The 24,904-nt window shown below is 33.6% G+C and overlaps 1 protein-coding gene across 1 annotated transcript in view; it reads right to left on the minus strand.

The window, feature by feature from the left end:
- Window positions 1-958: 958 nt before the first annotated feature.
- LOC129220931 (39S ribosomal protein L37, mitochondrial-like) overlaps window positions 959-24,904 on the minus strand; it is a 40,890-nt gene continuing 16,944 nt past the window's right edge. The window contains exons 6-8 of the mRNA XM_054855370.1: window positions 14,153-14,338; window positions 8,604-8,749; window positions 959-1,245 (exon numbers count right to left, since the gene is read on the minus strand). Coding sequence (XP_054711345.1) covers window positions 994-1,245; window positions 8,604-8,749; window positions 14,153-14,338 — 584 coding nt within the window. The 3' untranslated portion in view covers window positions 959-993. The remainder of the gene's footprint in view (window positions 1,246-8,603; window positions 8,750-14,152; window positions 14,339-24,904) is intronic.

Below are 24,904 nucleotides of genomic sequence, written 5' to 3' on the forward strand. Positions count from 1 at the left end.
CCAGGACAATAATACATTCGAATCTCGATAAAACTTGAAGCTTATAACTCGAACATTCCTTTATCTCAAAATTTTCATCGGGTCAAAAACTCTTGAGACTGTTGTGGAAACTTCATAACTTGAACTATCAATAACTCGAACGTTTCCTTCTTACTTCGAGTTATCGAGAGTTGACGGCAGTGCATTCAGTAGTCTCACAATATGAGGGGGGGGGGGGGATATTTTGGATTCTGTTGAAAATTTAACTTTTGACAAGCTAAGAATTTCATGGTTATTGAATCAGTGTGTACATATGCAAAATGGTTGTTTAATTATGAGTGTATGGAACGGTTATTGCACTTTGTGCAAAATTTCGGCTATTAAGAGGCTTTTTAGAAGTAAAAAATATGTAAATGTGTGAAATGAAAAAACATTTCCTATCATAAATTATACGTTTACTTTATGTCTTCAATTAATATTAAAAATTTTGCTTGTATTTATATCTCTTTAAACATGCAAAATTTGGTAAGAAACATTTCAAATGAGAGGCTTTTTGTACATATTTGTGTTCATCATGATAGGTTCTTTCTTATAGTATAAAATAGAGCTGAACTTCTCATGTTTTTATATCATTGATATTTTTCAGATTTAATAGGATTAGTAATCAAGGATTGGCAATGGTTTAATTATACTGAAAATTACTTGTCCTTACCGAATAAAATATTTCATAAATTAACCGAAAATATATTTTAGTTTTGTAACTTAAACTGGAATTTTTAGAACTTTTTAAAACATTGTCACATGCTCCCAGTACTTGCAGTCTTAATTTATCAGAGAAATACTAAAAGCTCGCTTCCCATAAGTCTAGATTTTAACAATGCGTGGGATAAAAAAATAAATAAATAATAATTTTAGCTGAAAAGTCTTGAACTTTTACAACATTTTCAGAATGATCAAAACCATAATTCAAATACAGTCATTATTTTATTCACATAACTGATCAGCAATTACACTCTATGGATGCAAGCCATTCATATGCAAGGCTAGCATCTTTGGAAAAACGGCTGGATTATAGTTGGTAACTAGGGAATCTTGCGAAACACTTTCATATAAGTCTGCTGGTTCGTCCACCCACACTTGGTTTTTGATGCCATTGTTATCTGCAAGCTCCAGAGTGTTGAGTTGATAAGTTAAGAAGTTGAACGTTTTAATGTCCAAGTACATGCACTGAACCATTATTGGTTCTGGTAGCACCTTGACATCCAACTACAAATAAAAATCATTATTTAGTTAATTTTGGATATTGTCTACAGCCAAGTCAATAAAAGATCAATGGAATATAATAAATACAGAATATTTGACTCATAACAGTACTATTTTAATTTTAATTTTAACAGTACTATTTGAATTTTTCTTTTATGCCAATTTAAAATAGAAAATAATTCTTAATCTTGCCTTTTGTATAAAGTATAAATACATTTCCACTTAACATCCTTAATTAATGTACATTAAATATAATTGAATGCAATTATTAATTTAAAATAAAAAATAAGTCATTCCTAAAGCAGAAGCAAACTAATATATAGTAAATGGGTAATTTGGTTTATGTTTGTTCATTATTTATCTTTATATTTGTAGTGAACATCCATTTTCAGAAACAGGGAATGTTTATGAACCAAAACGTGATAAGCTCCAACCTGAAAATGCAGAAAGCCTAACATTCCTACACCATCGTTTACTGCAATTAAGTTTGGTTACAATGATTAATATAATTTGTTAATCAATTTAATTTTCTCATAAATTCATGCTGTACTCACAAGAGCAGATTCAGCTTCTAATTTCGAAGGGTGTCATTGTCTAAAGGGTGGGGGGGGGGGGGTGTCGAAAATCAATATTTGGCCACAAACAGGGGTTTTTGAAGTACACAAAATGCTGGGCCACTTTTGATCACTTAAGGGGGGTATAGCATGACCCCAGTGTTCCCCCCCCCTTCTGGATTGGTGCATATATACTAAATCAGTTAAAAGAATAAGATACTGAAACCTCTCACAAAGAGCATGCAGGACACATTATAAAAAGTGGCACAATGCCTTTTTAAGAAGGCACATTTTCATTAAAAGGAAATACAGTTGATTTTCTGTTTAATGAAGCTCTAGTTTACGACTTTCTCTATTTAACGACGGCTTTCACGGTTCCAGATGGTCCACTATAGTGTTAAAATCATTCTATTTAAGAACTCTTTCTGCTTAAGGACAATTTTTTATGATCCCTTGAAAGTTGTTAAACAGAGAACCAACTGTATTTATAAAAAATGAAATTATATAATAATTATATTTATTTACTAGAACGAAGAAAAGTCCATAAATTGAAACTATTGCGACAGCTACAAAAAAAGAATGCCCTGCCCCCCCCCCCCCTAAATAGCCAGTTTTGGTCTGATTCACTGTTTACAGACTTTTTTTCTTCCAAATAAAATAGCAATACAAAAAAGATACCATGTTAATCAACCTTGCAACATTTGTGAAAAGTTCCTTTTTAGACTAATTGCTGGTTAATTATTATTATCACATGAACAGAATCAGATAAAAATATAAAGTATCAGCGCAAGGTATCGCGTGTTAGGTAGACTAATTTTAATAAATTTTTGTAAGTGCTCAGGTATGCATTGCTGCTTCTCTTGGAAATGCTCTGTAGAGAGAGGAAACAAAAATAAGTGCAATAAATCTAGTAGCCAAAGTGTTATTTATGAAGATGAGAGATACGACTTGGAGCAAGTCTCCCATCTGCTTTTGGTCCCTTAATAGCCTAATGCACACAAGGATTCCAAAACCTATACCGTATTTTTGGATGTAAGCGCAGCGGCATTTACAAGGAAAAAAGTTTATAAGTAACAGATGCGGCAGATACAGCAGGTGCGGCGCATACGATGTTTTTCTGACAGTTTACAAAATTTTACAGAAAATAAACTATTTTGAAAAGTAGGAAAATAATAAAATGTAAGTAACTTGCTTCGAAATTATCAGAAATGTGTTTTGAATTTTAAAAAAATAACAAAATTTTCCTTTTGAATTTCTTACAGCTTTGCAACTATGCAAAAAATTGATGAATTCATGATCGGGCGTGTCCCACCTTTTTCGCACAGTTTAGCTACTACTGTAATTTAAGTCCTTCAATTAATGAGCAGATAATATCAAATTATGGAGGAATGTGTTTCATTTCTTCAGTTTTTAGACAAAGAGTTGAGCTAAAAACGGAAAAATATTTAAAAAAAAGAGCAAAGATCGAGAAGGTTTGCATAACTTTTATTTCGTGGTAAAGTCCGAATCTCCTGCTTTAAGCATTGTTTTTTGGACTAATGTGGTGAAATTTAACCTGTAATTATTTCAAAGAAAGTTCATAACTTTTCAAAACTTCCATATAGGCAATCGCTCAATGTTTTTTCATGATGTCAAAATTTTTGGCAGCGATGTGAAATTTGGCTAAGTCTGTGGTTGTCGAATTTGGGGGTAATTAGTTAGGAAACTATTTTTTTTTTTTTTTTGAAATATTTAATCTGTTTAAATTGCGTTCCAGATATCTTCAAAAAAAAAACATCTAACAGAAACAACTTTTCCTTCACATTGTTAAACTTAAAGCGCAGCGCTTACGACGGGACGGCAAATACGGTATTTTTTTTTAAATTTTACGATGCCAAACCACATGAAAAGAATTGCTCAGTTATCACCACTTGATGAATAGAAGGAAGGATTAACATTTTAGTAATCTTTTAATTGAAGGAAAAAAGGATAGGTGGAAAACTAGAACATTACTCGCAATTATGGCGAACTGCGCATGTCTGCAATGAATGTATCTGCGCAGTACAGTGCCAAATATTTTCTTACAGCAGCGAATGTATCTGTGTCCGTCTATATTATCCGCATCCAGCTATGATTACAATGTACTACATAAGCAATATTAATTTTAAACAAATTAAAAGTAAAGAAGTAGAACCTGAACAATTATCGCGAGATGAGCGTTCCCACAGCGAATGTATTCACACAGCAGAGAACATATCTGCCTTCCACGCTTGCGTACAGACTATCTATAATTTTTACAAATTAATTAAATAATATCAGTTTTCAACAAACTACAATTGAAGAGTAAGAACTTGAACGATGATCACGAGATGCGCATGTCCGCAGCGAATGCATATGCACAGTAACGAATATATCCACCTTACGCACGGGTGTATATACTATCTAGTTATAAATAAATAACATCAATATCAATTTAAAACAAATTAGAAGCAAAGAGTAAGAACTTTACGATTATCGGACGACCTGCAACTCTGTGGTGAATGTATCCGTACGTCAGCGTATGTATACGGACACGGCGGTGCGCGCATGCGTCTACATTATTTTGCTTTGCAAATGAACTATGGTGAAAAGAAACTTCATCACGTACTTTTTTTTTTTTTTTGCAACTCACTACTTTAAAATCAAACATTTTAGCCCAGTAAATTTAGGATTTTTTGCACCACAAGTTTATAATTAAGAAATATTTTCAATTCCTTATGGCATGTAGAGTAAATCTTAAAAAGTCCCCTAAGTTCCCATGTGAGCTTCCATCCAAAATGGTGGATCAAAGATGGCCGCCTAGTACTTTTTGTTTTTCTTGTAACTCGGTCAAAAATGAAGTTTTTTTTTAGTTCTAAAGAAACCTGTATGCTGTAAAAGTAATACTGTTTCGATATTTACCCTAAAATAACCAATAAAAAAGTTCAAACAATGGTTTGGGCACAAAAAGGTAAAATTTCTATTTTTTTATGTAATATGCAGCAGAACAAATAAGCTTCTAAAATAAATTAAATTTTTTATGGTATTCTTTTCAAAATATTAACTGCAAAATGATTGATATATTCCATTTATTGAATTATATTTCCATTTTATCATTTTCAAAATATTAACTGCAAAATGAATGATATATTTCCATTTATTGAATAACCAAGTAGCTTTTATTCCATTTCTGAAAGAAATCTTGCTATTTCTAGCTTTGGAATGAGAATATAAGGGGAAAAAAGTGACTTTATACATAATTTTCAAAAAATTGCAGAATATCATTCATTTAGTACTGTAAAAACTGACACATATTATCGTTTTGAAAAACATTCAAAATATATAAAGATGAGATAGTAATGTTAGTAAAAATCTAGAAAAAAAAACTTCATCGTTCAATATCATCATCCTCATCTTCAAAACTGTGCACAAAAACTGAATTTTTATATATTTCACCTAAAAAATGCATGCAAAACTTGGAACATTAAAGGCCAACGTTTTTATTGGCAGCTAGATCCGTCTCACATAATTACTGTTTATTTGTAGTCTTAAAACATTAAATGCAGATTCCTCGGGAAGCGACAAAAGCGTTATGAACAGTCCACCTTCTTTCATAACAGATCCCCATTTAATTGGATTCATGTTTTTCTTAAGCCACTGCTGAACTTTTGGATAAACACAAAATGGATGCTATGAAGCTTTGTGGGTGGAAGAGTTCCCAGGTTTTAAATTTTGAAGAAGGAGTTTGGGTTACTTAATCATTATAGCGGTTGTATCATTAGAGGTCTAGAGAATTAAGAGTTACTCCCACCAAAAAGGTGTTTCAGCAACACTTCCGCAATCTAGGTAACCTTTTCGGATAGATCAAGCTGGAAACTACTGAGCTGTGAGATCAGAGAAAGCAGTTTGAGATTTTCCTGTAGCAACTTTAAAGCTCAAGTTTTACATTTTTTGAATATATCTGATGTGGAGTCACATTCTGTGGCTGCATGGGGAAAAAGGAAAAGGATCCGTCAATGGACCCAAGGTTTCTTGTACTTTCAATATATTGAAACATTTTTCTTTGTACTAAATTGGTTTTAGGGTAAAAAGTACAGTGCACACATTCTTCTTTAAATTAGAATTGAGAGCATATTTTTGCAAGTACCTGTTACTGCGACTGATCTGTGGCTTTTCTGGCATGTTTTGATTGCAGTTGAGAAAATTAATACATAGGCGTCCCTATCCAGCTGTACAATAGTGGTTCCTTCTAATCGGAAGTATTCCATCATAATTTGAATTAATCTTAATTTGTTCTTAGAATTCTGCAAAAGTTAGTCTACGCGTATTTAGTCGTTGCCACTGCATTTTCTTCAAAAAGCAATGGTCTCAGACATTTTTGGCTTTGCCCTACTTTGTTTCTTCACAATGTTAGTTGGTAATGAAACAGTGTATCCATTAAAAACCAAAGCCTCACATTAAGACATGTTTTTCTGAAGAAACCTGACATATTTGAGGCATTGTCTGTCACTTCCCATTCCCATGCCAACATGTGCATAAGAAATCCTTCTTCAATAGTGCACAAATAGATTGGTGGTGGCTTAACAGAAGGCTCTACCAATTTAATGACAGCTGCCACACTTGATTTTTATCCTTTCTTAGAGAAACCCGATCAAAAAGCGAGGGAAGTTAAGGGGCAAATTCATATTTGAGATGATCTCGTAAATTATTGTTTTATTTGACAACAGCTGCAATCCTGGCGAAAAGCTGTGGAAGACTGAGCAGAATACTAATATCTAAAATAATAACCCTTTTTTTATATCAAAGTTTAACTTCCAAAAGTTGAAGGCAGAAATTTTTCACAGACATTTTTTTCCATTGTCACATAATTATATGGAAATATACTTTTGAAAATTCATTCTTAACTTACTTTTTGCAACCTAAAATGCAAAAAAATAAGAATTTGAGATAACGATGATCTTTTTCATAAAAAAAAAAGTTTTGAACCATTTTTTGACGAATTTTCATCCTTACTTGTAACTGCTTCCTTTTTTTAATTCTCACTTAATATCAAAAAAGGAATTTGGAACCATTTTATGATTTATAGTAGTTTCAAAGAGCTAAGCAGATCAGCAATGAATTTTTCAAAAGGAAAATTTTGCATTTCAGACAAAAAACACTACTTGCAGATTATATATATTTATAGCTTTTTATGGGAAAATGTCAGTAAAACACAAGTATCACTTCAAACGGAGTATGTAGTACTTTTCAAAATCAAAGAATTAAAACTAATGACTAAGACATGAATGAATATATTTCTTAAAAAATTCCCCAAAAAGTAATTCATTTTAGTAGCTTATGTGTTCTGCAGCATATTACACAGAAATTTCAGTTTTTGGTGTCAAAACAAATGTTTGAAATATTTTATTGGTTATTTTAGATTATGTATAGAAACAATATTACTTCTAGAACCTACAGGTTTTTCCAGAACTGAAAAATCTTCATTTTTTAATTAGATATAAGGGAAAAAAAATGTACCAGGTGGCCATCTTTGATCTTGCGCCATTTTGGATAGAAGCTCACATGGGAGCTAAAGGGACTTTAAGATTCCTTTTGCACATATTCAAGAACTTATTCTGAGAATTTTAGCTAATTATAAATTTGTGGTGCATCAACCCTATTTTCGAACCGGCTATTTGTATTTGAGCTTTAAGAAAATTGAGGATCCATCAATGCCTAATGCTTACAAACACTTGTCTTTGCACATAGCAGAATGGTTGGGAAGCAATCGGATCTGAGATTGCAGAGTTTATTGTTTACAGCCAGTAACTTTTTTCTGTTTTGGTACTTGATTACATTTGCATATTCAAATTTTTGAATTTTTTTATGATTAAAAATATGAAATTTTTCAGAACATTTTTGCGATTTACGTTCCACTTGTTTTAGCAACTAATTTAAGAACTCTCGTATAAATTACTAGTATTTTCCGTTTTTCACAAGAATCATTTGACTCATCCCTGGTCATGTAGTATCCGATGATTCTATTTTGCTGTTTTCGGCAGAAGGTATATTCGGATCATAGCATTTTGTTGTAAAAGCAGCAGTTTTTAAAATGTAAGAATAACTAAAATGACAACAGACAAGTGAAGCAAGTGATGTAAAAGTCATTAACACTTTTTTGTACATTAAAACGCATGGACAAATCAAGGCTGTTTGGTAGTCTCCTTTAGAAGCTCGTGGGCTGTGTACTGATCACCTTCGCGTAAAATAGAACTCTGCGTTTGAGGAAGCGTGGAGAAGTGCCTTCTACTGAAAAACGGACAATACTTCGTGATAGTTGCAAAACCATAAAACTGTAAATTTCTATTATGTAGTAGTAAACATAGACACTTTTTCTTACTTTTAAAAATAATTCTTTTGTTTAATTCTCCTTTTGTATTAGTGAATACCCAATTGTACAATTTTACATCAGTTTCAAAAAAATGTTTAATCAAAATTTGCAAAAACTGGATTATCAGGGATATTAGCTTATCCAACCACTACCTCAGTTAATCAACAGTCTGATGTAAATATCTAATAAAATTTTTTGTACATGTAGATGAAAATGGTCTATTTTCACAATCAAGTCAAGATAATTTTACACACTAGGCTGTAAATGCAGTTTTATACTAAGTATACTCCTACTTAAAAACTAAAATTTGAACTGAATTAATACAAATTTTATACAAGTATTATATTTTAGTAAGTAAAAAAGCTCTTCAAAAGATAACTATACTGTACATAGCACCTGAAAAAGAGAAACTTTTTTAAAGTGGTCAATGCACTACATACCCCATATTTATCTTGAGCTACTGAGGCAGTATATGCAAAACAAGTTCCGATAGCTTTAGCAAGCATTTGTCTTGGATTCCAATATCCAAAGGACTTTTGACCAAGGAACAAAGTATGAAGATGATCACTGTCTAAAACAATTGGCACTAAAATGATACAAAAACTATTTAATAACAAAATAAATCTTCCTAAAATGCTCAGCTAAACATAAAGTATAAAGCAAAACCAAAGAATGAGAAATTAACATCACGTAATTGTTTTCTTATAGTAGTATTCTTGTTCTAGTATAGTACAAGCATTCTTATAGTTGGGGCAAAACTGACCTGGCAGCCTTGCGTAGGCTCTAAAACACAGACGGTCAGCACAGGGAAGTGAGGTGCAACTGCCACCCCAGTTCAAAAAATGATAGTGTTGATTGATTTAGGTGTTTAAAGAAAGAAAAATTGACTTATAGTTTATAGTTTCCTGATGTTACATTATTTCAGTGAAATTAAAATGGAGCTATGAGTTGGAAAGAGGAAATCTACTGTGGACATCTGCCCTGATGTTTGAGGCCATGTCCCAAAGTTTTCAATGAAAGTTATTTCACCAATAGTGGCCTTAAATTACAATACAGCCTGCTTCTCCCCCAAAAAAATCAGCGTTATGAATGTTGCCCTCCCCCACCTCTCCTATGACTCCCCACTTTTTTAGTGCACCAGTTGCCTATGTTCTGAACTGCCTAACAGTACATAGGTTAGGTTGCCTCAACTACTGTACTTTTTTGCAATGTACGCTGGATACATAAAATCTGTACCTCAGAGTCAGAGGAACGTAAGTCAGATTATGATAATTTCACAGTAGAGAAGAAAAACTTTTTTCTGGTGCATGCAAAGGATGGGACGCATGTTCTTTTAACCGTGGTAAATTTTTTAAAAAGATTTTTAAAAAGAATTACGTTTATGTGGCTCGATGCGGAATAGGCTTCTACACACAATGCACCAGAGCAGTGTCCAAAGGGAGGGTTTTAGGGGTTAAACCTCTCCCATTGGGGCAAAAATAATAAACTAAATAGGAGAAGATGTACATTTGACTTTTATTTTAATGTGAAAGTTTGTGTGCAGCGCATCCTTAAAAAAAGGAAATTTTTCTTTGAAGCTTTTCTGCAATTTATGACTGTTAGAGCTTTACCGACTGGAATAATATTTTGGGAAAATGATGGTGGAAGAATAGCTCAATTCAAAGCCTTAATTGCGTTAACATTGCTTAAGGTTATGATGGATTTGGCATATGTTGCTGCTAGCCATAAAGATGCATTAGTGATTATGCTTCGTAATGTAACTTGCATCTGCAATAAGCTCTTTCTTTTTAGAGAGTATTAAGCATCATTTCGAAATGTAAAACCTGATATACAAGCTGCATTACAAAAGAATCATGGGACAATTTCTAATATTAATTGCAATCCATCGCATAGTAAACAGATTTGATTAATAAGACAAAAAAAAAAGGTTAGTTTAAAAAGAAACTTTAAAATGAAGGTATACTGTGGTCACTTGTGCAGCCAGAATTATCATTTGGGGGGGGGGGGGGGGGCACAGCAGTCCTTAAAGGAATAGAAATGCCACACTGAGATTGGCAATTTTACATAAAATTTAAAGTTTTGTGAGAGATTGAACACCCTCTTCCCCTCAGGTAAAGATTTAGAGGCCTTAAAACCCCTTCCTTTATGAAAATCTGGAAACGGGCCTGCAATGCACTAATAAACAGAAAATCGCAATTTTTAGACATGTCCTTCTAGCTCTGAGGTACAGATTTCATCTTGCATCTTGTGATCTCCTCAGAGATATTACATCAAGAAAATCAAATAACATGTTTTCTAGTAATGGATAAAGTGTCACAAATGTTTCATGCTTTTTCGTAGGCATAAAAAATGTGCACTTGTCAATATGTTGTACATTATCATTGTGTTACTTTTCAAATATGTTTGATCGTCAAATTTGTTTTTCAACCCTGAACTTTTATAATAAGCTTTCAAATTAACTTCTTAAAATTGGGACAATATACCACTTGCAAAGGTGGAAAACCAAAAATCCATTTCTAGAGCAGTTTCAAAGCAGGTTAAATTCATTTTAGAGCAGAAATTTGTGGTTTAGAAGCCGGTCTAAATGGCATTTTTAAGGGTTACCACATGCAGTTAGACATTATTTCTGACAAATGATATAAATGGCATACACATGACATTTCAGAAACGTTTTGTAATTTTGAAAAAGTGGGATATGATTTGAAAATTTTCTATACAGGGAATATAGCAAACATAAATCGCACCCATGCAAGTGTTCTGATTCTTTTCAAATTTAAAAGTTAGTAAAAAATATATTATTGTGATCAGAATGAAGTTATACTTTAGAAAGGGATTTTTGACACTTAAAACAAACTTATTAATTCAAACTAATAATTTAACAACAACAAAAGTCAAATTTAAAAACAAAATATTTATTAAAATGCATATAAAATAAGCCAATTTAAATTAGCTTAAGTTAAAATAACAGCATTGGAGAAAATCAAAGTTTTACACAATAGTAGTTTTAAATGATTTAGTCTCAAATATATTATGTGCAAAACATTTATAATGTGATGTTTACTCGTTAGTTTTTGTCGACCAAATTAATAATCCGACTTAAAGTTTGAAAAAATTTTCTGCTAAATTATGAAATAGTAATGATGTGTCATTATTGATTACAGTGAAACTTCGATAACTCGAAGTTGCAGGGAACGCGAAAAAATTCGAGTTATCGAAAATTCGACTAATTGAAAACAAAACCAAAACTATAGAAGGAAAAGAAAATGATACAACTAAAACTCAAAAAATTTATAACATGCTCAAAAAAGTGATAAAATAATGTACCAGTGATACTATAGACATACATGACATAATTAACATATAATTGTAAAAATTAAAGAATTTATGTAGGTTGAAAAACAATTTAAATTTGTATGCATAATGAACAACTTTTTAACTTACCAAAAAAGACATAGGTATCATTTTTTAAAAAAATCTGTAATCAAACATTGCTTTTGCGCGGATATTTGTTCTTTCACTAAATAATCTTCGGATACTTTTAATGCGTCAAAGAGAGAGTCTGGAACATTCGGACGCGATTCTACAAAAACGCGCAATATATCTGCTGCTCGTTTTGCATCTTGAATCGAAGGTAATTTTATCACTGGCTCAAATACTTCTACCTCTTCATCACCAGAATCTTTTTCGCTTTTTTCCGTTATGCTTAATAAAATTTCTTCATCTGTCGGGTATTCAGTCACTAAAACTCCGTCATCAACTGACACAAAATACATAAAATCTCTGTCAGTAGGAATGTTCATTTTATTTTGTAAAACATTCCACTCACTTTGAAAATTTATATCGTCCATATTTTCGTCTTCTTCGTATTCATTATCTAGCTCCAAACAAGATGTATCTTTTACAAAACCAGCCTTTTTAAAACAGTTAACAATTGTCTGTTGTGTAACATCACTCCATGCTTTCTGCAGTTCCCGGAGACTGTCGAGCAGAGTAATGCAAGGAACCGAATTCTCTTCCAGACACTGTAGAATTTTTAATACAACACGTTTTCTGTAGTGAACCTTTAAATTTTTTATGATGCCCTGATCCATAGGCTGCATGATAGAAGTTGTGTTTGGAGGAAGAAATTCCAATTTAATTGCAGTTAAGTTATTTGCCGCTGCCTTGGGATGTGCAGGGCAATTATCAATAAACATTACAATTTTTCTTCCAGCTGAGATAAATTTATTATCTATTTTTTTAAGCCAAGAATTGAACACCTCTGAAGACATCCAGGCTTTACTATTGCTTGTGTAATCGACTGGCAAAGACTTGATGCTGTTAAAGCTCTCGGCTTCTTAGCCTTACCGATAACAAGCAAAGGCAGCTTCTCCGTGCCTGACATATTGCTTGCTACCATAACAGTTATGCGTTCTTTGCTCCGCTTTCCACCCGAACATGTGTCACCTTTTATAGTAAAAGTTTTGTCAGGGAGACATTTGAAAAAAAGTCCCGTCTCATCTGCATTAAAAATATCATTTTCATTGTACTCCATTAGAATAGTTTTTAATACTTTTTCTTTCCATTCTTCGCAAATTTTTTCATCCACTACTGCACTTTCGCCACAAATGGTTCGGTACACAATGTTGTGTCGAGTTTTAAATTTGTCTAGCCAACCTGCGCTAGCTTCAAAATTTGAAATGCCGATATTTTTTGCGAAAGTTTCTGCTTTTTCACGTATGATTGGTCCAGATAATGGAACATTTTTCTCTCTCGCTACTAGCATCCACTTTACTAAGGCCTCTTCAAGCTCTGGATACCTTCCATCCTTAAGGCGTTTTCTTTTTGCATTAAATTTTTCGTCAGCAACCGCTTGGAGCTAGACATTTCGGTTTTTTAAAATTATTGAAAGCATACTTGGAGGCACACCAAATTTCAATGCAATGTCCTTCTTTTTTGCTATGCCTAAATCGACTTCTTTGATCAGCTCAACTTTTTCTTGCAAATTTAAAATTTTAAGTTTTCTCTTAGCCATTTTTTTAAGTTCTAAACTTTGAGGGGTAAGCGAGACAGCCCCTCAATCACACGCTTTCTTTAACACATAAAGAAAAACAGCAAATTTAGAACGACCTTACAGCTTTGTAGAACAAAACGCTAATTCGAGAAAGAATCCCTTCTGTCGAGACAACAGTCCCCGCCCGACCTTTTTTCCCCAAAAGTGGATATTTCAGTCCTAAATGTACCGCCCCCCCCCTTTCTCTATTTTTTTTTCTGTCCCGGGCTCCGCAAAGTCAGAGCTTTGGTTTCCCCCTGTGCAGGCTTTTCTTTTTAAGAAAAAAAAAATGAAGCAAACAATACCTTTAGGAAAAAAAAAGATAAAACATTTACAAGGTTACCTACAAAATATCGAATTCCTATTTATTAGATCTACTTGGTCTAGACGCCTTTTGATGCAATGCAGTGGCGCCAGCTTTTTTCTTTTTGTTCATACTAGAAGAAAAAAAACGATTTCGACTTATAGAGTTACATTAGCATTGAAAATTTGACAAGGCCAGGAGGGAAAATTCGGCTCATCGAATATTTCGACTCAATGAAATTCGGTTTATCGAAAATAATTAACATGCATTCTCCGTTCAGTTGGACGGGAATTAATAACCACTTCGGCTTGTCGAAGTTTTCGACTCATCGAAGTTCGACTTATCGAAGTTTCACTGTATATTGATTTTACAGTGCAACGCACCAGTCATGTAAGCTAACTTTGTACAAGTCTTGTGGCAAGTAAGAGCATTAAACTTAACTTTTAAACCAATAGCTAGTACATTTTTCCCAAATTTTGAGTTGTGTTACTTCCCTTGCCAGGGTGCAACATCTTAATTTAAATTTATCCATTTTTTCCTACAGCAAATAATCTTCAATTAATAGTGTTTAAAAACGTTAAAAAAACATAAGTATGAAAAAAAAAAGAAAGCGAAGATATATAGTGTAATTTAAGAAAATAAATAACACCAACCTCCACTCCTTTCCAATGAAGACTGTTCTAACTGCTCCAGATCTAAAGTTGGTTTGATAGGGTAAATACTGGGAACTTCTAAATTTACTGTTTCATTGACTTCATCTTTGGAAGAAAACCTCTTCAAAGGTGAAGTGGAGGTCATTGCAATCTCACATGGCAACTGAAAAATTACTTGATCTCCACCTAAACAATAAAAGACATTTAATTAACACTAGAACTACGATCTAGGTCAATTTGACATAAAACAATGTTTAAGTTATCACCATGCTAAAGTATTGATAGAAGAAAAAATCCCTTTTATGACTTTTAAATAAATAAGGCAGAGGTGATAGTGGGATGTACTACAATTATCTGAAGACATTGAAAATTTTGGAAACTATGAGGAAGCTTCTATGAGGAATTTTATATTGAAACCCTAAAAATACACTTATTATTATTATTAACAGCTTGTAGGTCATAATTTTCAGATTGGTATTTATTTGTATTTTTCTATCACTATTTATAAGAAATGATGGCAAGGAGATACTTTTTACTTCCTGTTACAAAAAGGAAGTATTGTATTCGCAGAAAAAATTTCACTCAAAATTTGGCCTTAATTTCCATTTTGCTCACCCCCAAATTAATGCTGAGTTTTTTCCAACCCAACCACACGCGGATAAGTGCCTAGGAACGTATAAACACCCGAAATATCCATTTTGACATTCCCTGAGTTAATGACAACGACTTTTCTCGTGACATCTGTATGTACATATGTATGTATGTGTGTCGCATAACTCAAGAACAATATGTCCTAGAAAGTTGAAATTTAGTACCTAGACCAGGGCCTGATTAACGCACGGTCCGGCGGGTCCATGAACCTGGGCACCACAAATTTAGGGGCACTAAAATAGCCTAAACTAACTTAATTCCTTCCTTTTTTTATGTTGAAGTGAACGTTCCTTTTCAGCTTTGAAATCGTTTGAGAAGCTGCATTTCTCAGGATAATTTACAGGCGTTTTTCTTATTGACCATTGAAAATTCTGTGACATCAAAATTAGATTTCGATGATGTGATCGACACATTTGCCTCTGTTTTGCCAGAAAGAAGCCTTTTTAAAGCTTAATGTCAGAATTAGTTTTTTTTTTTTTTGCTATTTTTGCAGTTTTAAATGGTTTTTTAATTTATTTTCACCTTAAGGTAAGGCAATTTCAACTATGATTAATATGGTGACCATCAGGTGTTTGGTATTCAAATCCCAGGTTTCTGTAGTAATATGTAGGTTTCTAGTGTATTAGGTTTCCAGTATAAAACATTGACTTTGAAATTGTGCTGATTTTCTCATGGGGAGGGGGCACCAATTTTTATTCAGGACCTGGGCACCAGTTTGTCTTGATCGGGCCCTGACCTAGACTCCTAGTTGGGTCTAGTTGTGCACCTCTCTTTTTGGTTGCATTTGGGCGTTTCTAAAAAGGGTCTTTTGCCCCTTTCTGGGGGGAAATCATTGTTAATTTTCATGGATACTCAAGTGGTGTTATAATTTGGCGGACACTTGGCGATATATCACCAGTCTTTTAGTCGCCAACTTGGTGACAAATTTGGTGGTTTTTTTTTTAATTTTTTAAATCTGGTTTCAATTTGGCCACTGGTGGTGAAATTTAGAGAGTAAACTATTGAATCACATTAAAATTGCCAATAATGGGAAAATGACATAAAATTGGAGTAAACGAAAGTCATGTGATGCACACATCAGCTCGTTTGCCACTGTTATACACCTCAGAAAGCTTTTAGCAAAAAAAAAAAACACCTTGCTTCCATTGGGAAAATAGTCTTAGATGCACGACAGATAAGGTATTCGTACTCTCACTTTAAATTTTTTATCAAGCTGAATAAAACTTGAATCATAGTAATATTTATTTATGCAAATAAAACTGCAGATATGGATGCCTCAGTTGCCAAATCGATTAACTCCACTTTTTAAAAATATCATCATTTCTGCTTTAATAGTGCTTAATCTATGCTTAGCACATGAACTTATATTAAAGTTTTAGTTCAATACATTTCTGACCATGTGATGGCAGAAAATGTAACACAAGGTCCTATTCACTCCTACGGATAACACCATCTTCTTCATAACTTTTTTCCACCTTTTGTTTTATGGAGTTAATTGATTTGGTTAGTGAGGCATCCATATCTCTTTTTTGTATTTCATTATGCCAAGAACATTCTGCTAACTCTTAATTATGCACTATGTGGGAAAAAATGTTAGGAAAAATTTTTGAACAGACTTTACAGTTTCGTAGTTTTCCGATTACATCAAGATTTGCATACATGTTTCATTACCCTTTTCCACTCTAACACAAAAATCAAGGGCTATCCAATGACAGAATAAAACTTTATCAGTACTTAAATGGAATATTGTAAATACCATAACATGAAATATACCAAGTTTCCATAGAATAGGAAGGTCTTGTAGATAGGTTAAATTTTACTGAACAAAAATTTTCAACTTCTAGTTACATGCAAAACAATGCTTCTAAAAGAAAAAAAGAAAGAAAAATTTTCTAGAAAAACAACAACCTTGTCTAAAAGTTAAATGTCAGTAGGTAACAGATGAGCATAGTAGTGAACATGAAACTAACAAGAAGCAGGTAGACAAATCATAGAGCAGGTTAGCAAAAAAAAAAAAAAACTGACTACCAACATTTTTCATGGTTTAAAAAGCTGCTAATAAGCATAGTAAAAATTTTGCAAGACTAGTTCCATATATGACAGAGATCAATGTGGGAAAATTATTATGACACTAAAAAAAATTCTAGAGCAGTATAATTGATTTGAATGTGTAATTAATTGTTACACCTGTCCTTTTTTAAAGAATCATAAAAAGCAGAATTTACTTTGAAAAATAGTAGAATTTTACATCAGAAAGCAAGAGAGAAAATGGCAAATTTTTATATTGAAAATATTTTTTAACTAAACTGTCATTGAAAAGTTAACAGAATTTCAATTGCACATTTTTGAATCATGGTTTAAAGGAAAAGATAAAAATAAAGTATTCACTATTGTTCAAACAATACTTAATAAAAATTGAAAGTGAAAAAAGAAAAATCAATTTCAAAGACAGATGCAAAAAAAGATTGAATTTTTTTGAGATGTTTGAAAAAGAGAAACAAGAAATTTTCTAATGCATAAAATAACTCTAAAATTGTATTTTAATGTGGCCATGTTAGTTTTTACATGGTCGTTGGAACTTTTGGGCAAATTAAAAAATAACGAAAAGAAAAATCCAATTTGGGATAATTTTTTACAAGTTATATCATTTTCAGTTTTGTTCAATCTCTTGATGGCTTTGTAGCAGTTTTTTTTTTTTTTTTTTTAAATAACTTCAGGTATTTTTTTTATTATTATTATTAAAAAGCAGAAGAAAATCATAAGCTGAAAATGGGGGACAGCCTAAAAATATGAACTAACATAAAAAAAAAACAGTAGATTTGGTCAGCATGTAAATGTTTTTAGATTGTGCTTAAGTAGTTAAATAACTATTTTATACAACTTTTTTCAGGACACATGCTATCAGATGAATGTGTCCTGAAAATGGAAGTGTGACTTGCATTACATTGGAAAAAAAGTGAATTTTTGAAGATGTTCAGATTTTCCCCTTTAGTTAAAGTTCAAATGAACCCTCTACTGTTTGCTCACTGTGACTGACCTCACATAAAATTTCATCATTTATTTCCCTATAGGAGTGTTATTCTTCTGCTGACCAGTATAAATGGAGTGGGGCAATACAGCTACTTTACATTTAGATTACTGGCACTGACACAAACTGATATTTCAGTCATAGCTACAAAACTTTTTGAAGATTTAACAATTTTAAAAACAAAAATCCACCTTATATCAGTTCGATGCATCATTCATTAAAATTCTGTGAGCATTTTTTTTCTACAGAAAATAATGATTTGGGCAACTGAACATTAAATGTAATTAGCAAATCTTACAACTACTTTCTACATGACCTATTTAGATGTTTGTTTTGAATTTAAATGTTTTAAACCCCAAGTGTGGAGTAGTAAAGATCCTCAAATTTCTTTATTGACTTCATTTTTAAAAAATTGTTGACACTGCTGACTTGCATTTTCTTACTCATCTACAGGAGATGCAACTTTTCAACATCATCAAGAAGACATGGCTATTGCATAGAAATTCTTGTGACATCCTTTGAAATATCAATGGAACTACTATGCTGGAATCAAACTTATTCCAGTTTTTTTTTCAGTAGTGCAAATTGTTGATGCAGACCAGCTGTACTCATACGCTAAGTCAGTACTGCTTACATTCAAGCTTCCCAATGATTTTAAGTTTCAGTTTTGCAGAGATTTTTTCTTCCTGCTACTGTAGCACATTTTTTCAACAAATGCAAACACAAATTGATGGACAGAATGTGGACAGACCATGGGTGCAAGTTTGGTGACGTGTTCAAGACGGAAAATATTTTCAGCCCCTCCCCCCTCCACATGCGTGCTTAAGAAACATTTATGTGCATAAATGTTGTAGATTTTAACAATGTCAGTTTTTGAAAATGTGTTTGATTTGAATTTTAAGCCGTTAAATTGTAATATTTCAGCGTTTTGATATCGTAATTCCAAACTCCTAAAAACCGCCAATAACGGGGGTCTGGGGGCTCTTCCCCAGACTTTTTTTTAAAATTGAAGTCCAAAAAACGCAATGGTAGGCCATTTTGGTAAAGTTCAGGGACTTTTACATCAATTATTTCAAGTTGATAGTCCCAAAATCACAATATTGGGCGACCTTCAAAAATATTAGAGAAAGAGGGGGGGGGGGTGCTATGGGCTCTCCCATAATTGAAGCTTTAAAAACGAAATTGTACTAAATCTTTCATAACGTTTTTCGGCTTTTGGATGCATTATCGAAGGGATGGAGTTCATGAACATTCCTTCGACAATATTTCGAAATTGAAGTTCCAAAAATGCAATTTTAGATGATGTTGGATAATGCTAGGGGTAACACCGTTCGCAGCTCCTCGCGATTAGTTTTTTGCCGATCGTAATCATTTTTATTGCAGCAATAAAATCGCTTGGGACATAAGATTTTCACTTTTACAACATGAATCAGTTTTGATCGGAAAGTCTACCCAAGGTAGCGCCAATAAACCAGAAAAGAAGGAAAGGTGGGGGAAGGGTATGGGCGACTAATGGTAATGAATTGGCACCATTCCCCCACACAGTTTTCATTTGAAAAAGAATTCTTAGGTGGAAAAGGTGGAAGGAGAAAAAGGTGGAGAAATTAGCAATAAAAAAACCGCTTCAGTGAAATAGATATATTTTTTAAATGAGGTACACTTTCCAATGCTTATTAATTAAAAAAAGAAACAGGGGAACTGAATCCTTACCCCAGACAGGGCCTCAGAATCACATCCTTCTTTAGGTACCCAAATGTAGCCTAAAATAGCCTTTTAAATATTTCAGCATCAAAAAGTTTTTGGAAGAGAACTCCCAAACCCCTCTTCCTCTGAGTTCAACACAAATGCCCTCAAGTTGAATTTTCGAGGCTTCAGTTTCTAAATTTTTTTCTAGGAATAGTACCTTTCTTACCTATAAACATGATTTATGACCGCCAAAAAGTTTTAGTACTTTAATTTCGGAAACTTTTTGAAAGAAGCTTCCTACACCCTTCCCCCTTAAGTCATCTACAGATAGCCCAAAACAGAGCTCTTAAAATTTCAGAAACGGAAATATTTTGGGCTGAGCGGCGAAATCCCCCCCCCCCATCTCTCATTGTGTTTACTAAAGGTAGTGTAAGTTTGTGTTTAAGATTAATTTTTCTATTAAAAGAGCAACTCCCCTCCCCACATCGCCAAAGACAACCCAAAGTTTTAAGACTTCAATTTCGAAAATGTTTCGAGAAAGACCCCCCCCCCCCAAGTTTCCTAACTCTTAACTCTCTCAAAATAGCCAAAATAGTATTTCAATACTTCAGCATGACGAAATTTTATGAGGGAGAGAGCCCCCCCCCCCCCAGTCCTCATTCCCCCAAGTTCACTAAATTTGACTTAAATTTGCGGTTCTCTTCATCACCGAAGTTTTAAGAAATTAAGTTCTAAAATTTATTGAGAGAAAGCCTTCGAATTCCCTGTTCTTAAGTCCTCCAAACATTACCCAATGCTAAGTTCTGACTACTTCAGCTTTGAATATTTTTTGGGGAAGGGGGCCCCGAACCCCAAAACCGTCTAAAGTTGCGCTTTTAAGACTCAAATTTCGGAATTTCGCCTAAAGAGCAGCCTCTCACCCCTCTTGACGTTGCCAAAGACAGCCTAAAAATTTTAAGACTTCAATTACAAACACTTTTCGGGAGAAGGTCCCAAATTCCCTTTCTCTTAAGTACAGCCTCAAATAGTTTTTAATACATCAGCTACAAAACATTTTTCATGTTAGAACACCAAAACCATCTCTCATCAATTCACCAAAGATTGCCTAAATTAGTGTTTTTAAGATTCAAGTTTTTGATTTTTTTTTAAACCTCCCTCCCCCCACTTTTACATCATTAAAGACATCCTAAACATTTTTGACTTTTAAATTTTTAAGAGTTTGCAGAGGATAAATCCCGGGCCACTCCTAGCTTCAAAAATGGTTTTCAATTCAGTTTTCGATATTTTATACTGGAGCCCTTTAGTAGCCCCCCCCCCCCTCTTAGACTGTTCAAGATATAAACTTTTTAAGACATCAGTATCGTGGGTTAATTTGCGGACTTACCCTCTTTGCAAGAGCAGCATTTTTGCGCAAACTTGTGCTGCTTTTATTTTTCTGGTTTCTTTAATCTCCCCTCCCCCATACTTCCATTCTAGCGAGTGTAAGATTGAATGACATTGGAATTTAATGATTCTTCAAGTCTTTGTCAAAAATGCAGAAACGGTTGCCCATCGGTGTTTTAAAACGGCAATAATCGCTCTCAATCGCTGATTCAGACTCAACTCTAAGACATTTTAAGAGCGCACATAATTTTCATTTATGCTTGTAAAGTTTGTAAAAAGAAAAAAAAAACCCGAAAAATGAAAAAAAAAAAGGATGATCGAAAATAGCAAGAAAAAAGGCTACATTTTCAATTAGAGACGATCATTTCGAAAATTCAGGGAGAATAGAAACTAACTCCGCAGTCTGCAATGCAGTGAGTTGGAAATAACAGAGCTGTACCTAAAAAAAGTCAAACGGCATGAGTCTAAAAGACACTCCTCCAAAAGCACATTGCAAACAAAATAAGCCCATGGCGGAAAATCAAGAGAATGTCAATGTCAATTCGTGGTCATAGAACAGTCCAGTAATATTACAGCATATTTTGCTAACACTCAATTTTTCTTTTTTAAGTAAAAACTGAAAGAAAGTCATTGAATTTCTTTCCGTCCCGACCTCCGTCTCGGAAATTTTGTCCAAGACGGAAATGCGTCCTGAGACGGAAGGTCTTGCACCCATGGGACAGACTGACATTTTATGCATATACCTTGCAAATCTTTCCATTTGTGCATGTCATTCATAATGCAAAACATTGCCTGTTAAACATTTTTTTTTAAACTTTTGTTTGCTCATCATGTGAATCACTTACTATGCCAAGTTTTCTGTGCACATAAATGAGGAGCTTGAGCTTAAACAATTCACAGAAATGAAGTGAGGCAAGGATTAAAACACAAATAAAACTATATGCAACATTCTTATTTTCATTGATATATATATATATATATATATATATATATATATATATATATATGTGGGACAGCCGAGCTACTGGTAATAACTATGAAAATGCTGGTATTCACTTATAAAACCACTCATTGATGACATCATTTTAGCTACTAAACATTTAATGATAACTAAACTACACATAACTAATATTTACAAAAATGATTACAATGCAGAAGTGCAGCCGTCTTGCTGCTCGTCTTTACACCACGTCTTACGTCTTTCGTCTCATCAAAGTAAATCACTAATCAAAAAAGTTTTACCGCCCTTGGCGCTGTTCGTTTTGTCGCCGGACTCTACGTCGTCATCTCTTGGCGAGTTTTACATACAAGAAAGCTAAAATGTATGAAGGGCTGTGCAAGTGTACCAGGGTGTACCAGAGTCGGCACCACAAGTTCGGCCGTCCTGCACTCGCCTGGACCTCCAGGCGAACCTGAAAATATAGTAAGCAAAAAAAACAAAAACAAAACAACAATTAAACTAAAATTAAATTGGTTGCAAAAGTTTTTCGTCTTCAAATTGAAAGTATGGACAGTTGGTTACAAAAAGTCGGTGTTCTTTTCTTCTATTTTTTACACTTCTTTGCTTCTTTTAATCTGTTTTTTTTTTTTTTAATTAACATTCCGAAAAGTTGTTCCATGGTTTAAGGAATTCTGCGCATGTTGATGTGCAGTTTGGTCCTTCGTGAGTTCCTGCTTTGATGACATCAAACGTATTTCCTCCTTTCACCTTCGTTATTCTGTACGGGCCTAGGTACTTCGGTTTAAGTTTTAGGTGAGGTCCAAATTGCGTTCTTTTGATGGCGACCAAATCGTTAACTTCGTAAGGCTTCGGTTTTTTCCTTCGTAAATTGTATGTCTTCTTGTTTTCTTCCTGAATTTTAAAAATTTGTTCCTTCGCATGTTTTCTCATATCTTCTCTTTGGGCTTCAAAACTGGCTTGAAATTCAACTTCAATCATTTCTTTCAGCTTTTCAAGTCCTGCAACCTTCATCTTCGTTCCAAAAAGTAATTCAAATGGAGTTTTATCTATGCTTCTTTGATATGTTGAGTTAATGGCTTGTTGCAGTTTATTCGTGTGCTTGTACCATTGAACAGGGTTTTCCAAGGACAATTTAGAAAGAATTGCAATAATTGTTTGATTAATTCGTTCGACTTGGCCATTTGCTCTTGGTAATCCTGTCGTTATAAAATGATGATTAATGCCCTCTTTTGCGCAGTAATCAGCAAATTCGCTAGAAGTAAATGCTGGTCCTTTATCCGAGATTATTTGTGAAGGGTTTCCAAATACAGTCTTTTGAAGCTCTAATTTGGCTATGGTTTCAGCAGACGTCGTTGTTTTTGTTGGGTAGATCCATACAAACTTAGTAAAGGCGTCAACTACAACAAAAATGTGTTTGTAATTTTTGTTAGTACTCTCTAAGGGTCCAATGTGGTCAACATGATACGTTTTCAGTGGGACGTCTTCTTTATGCAATGGATACAAAAGACCTTCTTTTTTTCCCTTTTTATGGTTCAGAAGTATACAATGGACACAATTTCCTATTATTTTTTCTATTTTCTGTCTTAGTTTTGGGATAAAATAATAGTCTTCTATTTCCTTTTCAGTATACTTGATACCTGAGTGACTTTTCTCGTGCGCATTTCTTATTATCTCTGTTTGCATATTCTCTGGCACAACCACTAATTCTTTACCTTCAACAAATTTATATAATATTCCATTTCTATCACAATAATCTTCATAATCTGAAATTTTAAGTAATTCCTTAATAGTTTTAATTTCAGTATCTTTATCTTGAGCTGATTTCAGCTGTGGCAACAAATTATCGACTGAAATGCAAAACACGTCGATAGGGGAGCGGCTGAGAGCGTCAACATGTGGCATCTTGCTTCCGGGACGATGTTCAATGTCATAATTAAATTCCTGTAGTAACAAAGCCCAACGAGCTACACGGGTACATAAGTCTCGTTTTGACAATGTTTTCTCAAACGCGGCGCAATCGGTTACAATTTTGAAATGGATACCCAAAAGGTAAACACGGAACTTCTTTATCCCTTCGATGACAGCTAGGGCCTCAAGTTCATAACTAGAATATTTCTTTTCGGCATCAGTCGTTTTTCTACTCATGAAATAGGTTGGATGAAAATTCTTTTCATTCGGTGGTTTTTGCATTAAAATTGCAGAATACCCTTCTAGGCTAGCGTCCGTATGAAGTTCAGTCTCAAATTTAGGGTTGTAGATTCCCAAAACAGGTGTGTCAGCTAACAACATTTTTAATTGGTTGAACGCATGTTTTTCTTCGACTCCAAAATGAAATTTTCGATCCTTTTTCAAGAGATCACTTAACGGCCTAGCTATTATGGAATATTTCGGGATAAACTTCCTAAAATATCCTGTTAAACCTAAAAAGCTTTGAACCTTTTTCAAATTAGTCGGCTCTGGAAAATTAAGAACTGCTTTAGTTTTTAAAGTAGATGGGAAAATATTTCCACCCTCGATTACATGTCCTAAAAAATCAATACGTTTTTTCAAAAAATGGGACTTCTTAAAATTTACTTCAAGTCCGTATTCGCTTGCAGTTTTTAAGACCAGTTCAAGGCGTTCAATACCTTCTTCGGGAGAGGAAGACAAAATGATTATATCATCCATATAAGGCAAAACAATACCCTTATTAATTAATTCTCGAAAAATAGTGTTAATATATCTTGTAAAGATCGCCGGAGAGTTACATAATCCGAAAGGGACTTGGCGAAATTGGTATTGTCCTTCATGCGTTACAAATGACGTATATCTTCTGCTCTCTTCACTTACATTTACATGAAAAAAAGCATTTTTGAGGTCAATAGTACTAAAAATATTGGAGCCCTGCAGTCTCTCCAAAATATCTTCAATTAGTGGAAGGGGAAATCGATCTTTTACTATAACCTTATTTAGTTTTCTATAATCAATGCATACGCGCGGTGTCCCATCTTTCTTTTTTACAATAACCACTGGACTGCAATACTCAGAGGAACTGGGTTCCACT

Source organism: Uloborus diversus, chromosome 1 (assembly GCF_026930045.1).
Source record: "Uloborus diversus isolate 005 chromosome 1, Udiv.v.3.1, whole genome shotgun sequence".
In the NCBI taxonomy this organism is placed as follows: Eukaryota; Metazoa; Arthropoda; class Arachnida; order Araneae; family Uloboridae; genus Uloborus; species Uloborus diversus.